This window comes from Protobothrops mucrosquamatus, unplaced genomic scaffold (assembly GCF_001527695.2).
Source record: "Protobothrops mucrosquamatus isolate PMUCROS unplaced genomic scaffold, P.Mucros_1.0 scaffold_65, whole genome shotgun sequence".
NCBI lineage: Eukaryota > Metazoa > Chordata > Lepidosauria > Squamata > Viperidae > Protobothrops > Protobothrops mucrosquamatus.
Window position 1 is genome coordinate 179,452 of NW_015386141.1, and position 6,337 is coordinate 185,788.

The 6,337-nt window shown below is 43.6% G+C and overlaps 1 protein-coding gene across 1 annotated transcript in view; it reads left to right on the forward strand.

Moving 5' to 3' along the window:
- The first annotated feature begins 478 nt into the window (after nt 1–478).
- The window catches only part of TMCC3 (transmembrane and coiled-coil domain family 3), a 106,463-nt gene continuing 100,604 nt past the window's right edge, over nt 479–6,337 (forward strand). The window contains exon 1 of the mRNA XM_015812783.1: nt 479–619. Coding sequence (XP_015668269.1) covers nt 479–619 — 141 coding nt within the window. The remainder of the gene's footprint in view (nt 620–6,337) is intronic.

The window sequence follows — 6,337 nt, forward strand, 5'->3', positions numbered from 1 at the left end:
CGGGAGGGAGGGGGAGGGATTGCATGCTGACGCTCCACAGCCAAGCCCCGCCCCCCGACCCGCCCTGCCTTTTGTAAAGCCCTCCGCTCCAGGGTTTCGCCGGCTGTCTTTCTTCGCTGCGAATCTCGGCGGGGGCGCGCGTGCCCACATTCTCGGGGGACCCTCGCGTTGGCCTCTGAGCGCGTGCAGGACCTCGCGCGGCGCGCTGAGGAGGGAAGCGGCGGCGGAGGAGGCAGCGGGACCGCCCAATCGCTCATTTGAGCTCCTTGCTTCCAGTCCGTTGAGGAGGGCTCCTGCTGCTGCTGCAGTCCGATAGACTCGCTCTGCCTCCCTGAGCCCACGGCGGCCCCGCCACCATCGGCGAGCCCCGCGCTTGCTCCCGAAGGAAGCAACTCTGGCTTTGGGAGGACCTGCCCTGTGTGTCCCCCACACATATGCGGGCGAGGGCTCGGGTCTGGCAGCCGTAGCCACGGCGGGCATGAAATGTGCGCTCCTTGGGCTGGCCAAATCTCCCAGCAAGAAATGCTCCGGTGAATGGCCGAGGAACGATCGGGAGGAGGACGAACCTGTCGCAGGCGTCCGGAGCCCCAGCCGCTGCTTGCACACTATGCTACGGAAGGTAAGTCTTTCCCCTCTTCCCTGCCCTTAGCACCTGGAGAGGCGCCGATAGCCGGGCGGGTTTCCCCCGGACCGCGTTATCCCATCTTTTCCCCCCCACCTTACATCCACATTTGGTGGAGGGGGCTGTTCTTCCACCCCGTCCTTCCCAACCAAGGCAAAGAAGCAACGCGGGGAGAGGAGGCGCGTTTCACGACGGTTCCTTTGGAAAAGACTAAATATGTCAGAAGCCCCAAAGAAGGCGCGATCGCCATCCTATCCCCCATTTGAAACAGAGCCTTTTCGTCAGTCTCGTAGGATCTTGTTGAATGCATATTGGACGACTGTCTGCACAACCAGGTTGCCCCAGAACGAAAGCAACAAGCCACTGTTTCTCGTGGGAACAGACAACTCTGAGCGTCATCTTCCATCTATCCCCAGTCGTCTGCTTTCTTTTCCTATCGGGCATCAAAAATAACGTTTTCCAACTGAGGCTGGCATAAGCGGTGTGCCTAGTCTGCTGGCTATCTTTAGTGTGTTTAATTTGTGTCGACGAGAACCCCCTCCCCTCCAACTGGATCTCCCCTCTGTCATTTCTCCCCTCTGTCCCTGGTCTCTGCCCTCCATGGAAATTTTGTCCTGACCTGCCTGCCCCCTTTCTAAGTGGACCTTAACTAGGGAACTTCGTTTTGTTTGCTCTTTCAAAAGCTGGGGAGTGTTTGTTTTGTTTTAAGGTGTCCACTGGTGGAATAATAGTGAACCGTGTGGTGTTTCTTTTCTTTCTTAAGGAGTTCACTAATAGAATGGTGAAATTAAAAATGGCAAGTTTTCCTTTCCAGGCTAGTTGTATCGAAGGGTAATAAAATGACGCCTTCCTTCTTTCCTACCCACCCACCAAAGGATGCATCCAATGGGAAGGTGTTGAATATGAGAGAAACAGTGGATGCAACTCATAGAAAAGGTCTCAGTTGAAACCACATGTCTTTAAAGAAAGCAGCTGGGAATTTCTTTCCTAGGCAGGGGTGGGACTAGAACTGAATCAGGGAATTCAACACAGGTAGTGTACCTGGCCATCACTGGCCAGAATAGAGGAAGAGGCAGAAATCAGGATAAATTTTTTTTAAATGGACTTCATTTCCAGGAGTCAAGCAGTTTAAGGCAAGATATAAGGGTATATCTTGTTTAATGTGGGCTGGTAGATATTAGAAGGCACAAACAGCTTTATACCAGATCTGAGCCTCTCTCTTAGCCTGTTTTTGAGTATTTGCTACTTGTAAGGAATGGATCCACATTGTCTGGATTTAGCTGTTAGAACGTACTTCTTTCTAGATAATTGTCCACCTAGGCCAGCGGTTCTCAACCTATGGGTCGCGACCCCATTTGGGGTCGATCGACCATTTCACGGGGGTCGCCAAGCAAGGCTGTCCGCCATTTTTTTCCCTTTTCCGGCGGGTGCCTTACCTCCCTTGGGCTGGGCCAGCTGGTGGTCGGCCTGCTCCGTCTCTGCCGCTTGCCAGCTATGCCTTGGCCGGTGCAGGGGGCGGAACCACGCATGCGCGGCGCTCCCTGGCAGGGACAGTCCTCGACTTACGATCGGTTGGATAGTCCTCGACTTACGACCGGTTTAGTTCTCGACTTACGACCGGTTTAGTCCTCGACTTACGACCGGTTGGGGTCGCGGCATTAAAAAGGTTGAGAACCACTGACCTAGGCATTTAGTGGCTGCTTCAGCAAACAGCCCTCAAATGGCTTCTTTCTTTGGGCAAAGATTTAATGTCGATATTGCAAACTGTTCTGATTTTGTTTTTGTTTTTTTAAAGAATATTTGGATAGACATGTAGCTCCTTTCAGTATTTATGAGGAAGGCAAACTACAAAAAGTCAATACTAGCAGTAAGTTTTCAGACCAATTCCGCTCACCCTGCATGGGGACTATGCTTCAGTTCAGGATAATGCAAGGTTTTATTGAGGTGAACAGCACCAATTTTGTATGCCTGCTATGATCTATGGCCTGTGTACTAATGTGATTAAAACCCCAGCTTTAGTGCATCGAGTCTGAACTACTCCCTGTATGTGTGAGATATCAGTGGCTGTTTAAACAGAAGAAGTCATCTTGGGCTGTCTAGAATGGGTTCATATATGGAAATAATTCCAATAGGTGCTATAGGGCAACTTTGAACATGAGCCGCTGCTGTTTAAAACCCATAACCTTGTATTTATGCATTTATTCATATGCTGCCCAGAAACACACACACTGTTGGTGTACGATTTTTCAACTGATACTTCCTGATATCTCATATTTTTTCATTTACAGTATCCATAGGGGGATCTTCAATACAATATTACAGGTCAGGATTCCAGTTTTCAGGTTGTTTCCTCACCTCTTGCTATAAATGCCCAACAGCTATTCAGTATTCTGTGGCTAGTAAATATGGCCTGTTCTTAGTGGATTATTTGGGGATTGACTGATCACCTCCCTCCACTCCTGGTTTCTCATTCTCCTGCAAATCTCAAAGTCCTACAGAGCACATGTATACCTCCCTCTTGGTTTTGAGTGGCCCCATTTTGGACACAACCCTGTTATCTCTTAGTAGCAATGTTTATACAATTTCCTGAGTATTAACATTTTTTTGGCAAAATGATTGTATTAAAATTGTTTCAGCTATTCTAAGCTGTTTGCATATAAATGAGGCAAAATATGGCTTTGCTGTAATGTTGAGGTCTTCCCTGTGGAGCTGAGACATTCAAGAAAAAGAGGCAAACATTTTTGTTCTGTGATGTTCAGATATCTTGAGATAAAAGCTGTGCTGTTTTTCATGCTGCTGCGTATGCATTTTAAAAAAATGAAATGCATGTAATGAACATAGGAAAGATCCACAAATTGTTTAAGTTTCCAGAATCAGCTTGAAAATCTGAATCTATTAATCTCAATGGCGGTTTATATTCTGGTTATTGCATGGATATTTCAATTTATTTTTCTTCATCTTGAAACTTGAAGAAAGCTACTCAGGATAATACGATATGAACATGTTCTTTAAATTATGCTTAAATCTATGTAGGGTTTCTCTGGCAGCAATTCAGATGTTATTTGCAATTATCTTCTTTGTTTTTCCTCTGTCTTTTCAGTGTAGCCTGTAGCCCTGCTATGCCCTGGAAGTTTTCCATCTAAGTACTAATAAGGCCCAACACTACTTAGTTTTGAAACCCAGATAATCATAATTACTCCCATAATTGAACATTGTCACCCTGTTTTGCCTCCTCTCTGTTCCTTGTTCTTTTCCAGCTCTACCAGGTTTAGAGAACCACACAGATTTCATATGCAACAATTCACAAAATGATAAAAAACAACTTGAATAGGCCTTCTTATTCAGGTTGAAGTCTTAAAAGATTCACAACCTTAATGATCTGAAGTGATAATGTGCAGTATTTTTTCAAAGGAAGAAATGTGAGATGAGACCTATTAATCTGCCAGAAAAATCATGTAAGGAATTAGAGATAAACTTTAGCTACAGAGTAGCACACAAATAGTTGATATGTTAGCATTTTGTTGAGAAAATTGATATAGAGAAATACTCAAATATTTTATAATCATAGCAGCAATTGTATATATGTGGTCACACTTATTACTATATGTTCTATATTACCACTTCTATCTGAAAAAACTGAAATCTTTAGAAGTTATTTTTCATGGGCACAGCATCAAGCTATTGCTAAAAAAGTCTACAATCCAGTTTAAGATTACAGCTAAGACATAAAGCCTAATAACATGACTGGCCTATAACATTTACATCAATAATTATAACCTATGTCTAAATAACAATTCAATTTGCATAAAGAATTTATGGCAAAGAAATAGAAATAGAAAAGAAATAGTGCATTTTAAAATGTTGATAAATCACTTTTGAGATGCAATTCTATTTACTTTTAAAGGAATATATAAATGAAAGTTCAGAGAGACTTACTCACAAGTAAGTATATACATGGTTCAAGATTTCTAACTATAATAATTTATTAGAACGGATACAAATTTTGTAGCATCTTAAACATGGATATTTATTGTAGCAGATTCTTGGGGAATTGTAATAATCTTTAAAAAATGTATAGAATTACAGGATAAATGACAACTGTAGCCGATGATGATACAAATATATAGATACTATATAGAATATATCTAAAGTCAGGTCCTATAGATTTTTTTATTAAATTTCATTAAATATTTGATTTGGTTGCCATTTCTTCTAAAGACTTCCTTTACTACTTTGATGCATGGCATTCTTAAGTATAAAAATATTGTCTCTGAAAGGAGGTATTAATAAGACATATTTTGACTGGGTAATGAGATGTGACTTTTGGTACTTCCTCTCTCTCTCTCTCTCTGTGTGTGTGTGTGTGTGTGTATGCATGTGTGTGTATATATCTATATATAGATAGTCCTTGACCATGTGATCGCTTAACTTATGATGCCCCCATCCCTATTCTTCGCAATGTGATCATTAAATAAACATGTAAATAATTAAGCAGAATATGGAATTATTAAGGAGCCCCAGGAAGGCCCTGGGAGGCCTAGTACAAACACTGCTCTGGGCCTCCCAAAGACTCATCCAACCCGAGATAACTTGCCTCTTGGTGTCCCTGCAGACCTTTCCTACTTCCACCTCATTGGGCCCCATACCCTCCTCCTTACTCCATGTGACATGATCCTGGAACTGGCCACCCTTTTCAGGATGGCCGCATTGAATTGTGGGCACTCCAAAAATGGTGGCTGCTTCTGGGATTGTACTATGTGACCCAGGAATGGAGCAGCTTGCTCTGCTTCCTTAACATGAGCTCTGGACCGCTGCACAACTTTCTAGAGCTTGTGTTTGGTTAGATCCTAGAAATGGTGGACATCAAAGCACAGGCCCAGGAATAGAACGGCCTGCTCTCCTTCTCTAACCTGAGCTCCAGAGCTCTTCACAAGGTAAATAAGGAGGATGTGGGTCTTGGTGGGTTGGGAAGCAGGCCCAAGCCCTGCAGGTACCCGGGGGTGGGGAGAGATAGGCGGGAAGGGAGGTCACTGCAGAATCCCTGTGGTTGGTCAGAAAGAAAAATGACTGCAGGAGCCCTGCAGTAGTATATTTCAGAACTGGGTCTTAAGTTGCCTTTGAGGAATCCCTTGTAACTTTGGCAACCCAGTTGTAAACCTATATATAGATATATCTTGCAATTCTGATGTTATACTAGCACTGGACAGTCAAAATTATAGAAGTTTAAATGAAGATTATTCTGTATAATATAAACATTTTAAAAAGCATGGAAAACTGTTGTGATATGAATCCTGATATAGAAAAGTTGTCAGTTTTATGTTGGGAATCAACTATGTTTCATTTTTGTCCAACCACATTATTTTAAAATTTGCTTAAAAAGTAAATCGTGTCTCCTCATAAGCCATTTTGGAATCAGCATATTTAAGACCCTTTATAAATTAGAGTTTATTAGTGTTCAGTTCTGTTAGCATTTTATTTTATTTTTTTATTTTAGTTTCTAGGACAGTGATGGCGAACCTTCGTCCTAGGGAGACCACTGTGCCTCAGATAGACGGTGTGGAGTCCCTCCTTGTGAAATGGGGGCAAGGGGTTCAAGTGGGCTTGTTGATTATATACCTGGCTCCCTGCTATGTATCAACGGCCCTGCCTGAGCTGGCTGACGTGATAGCCGGGGTGGCGGTTGGAACCCCCAGACTTATGGTCTTGGGGGATTTC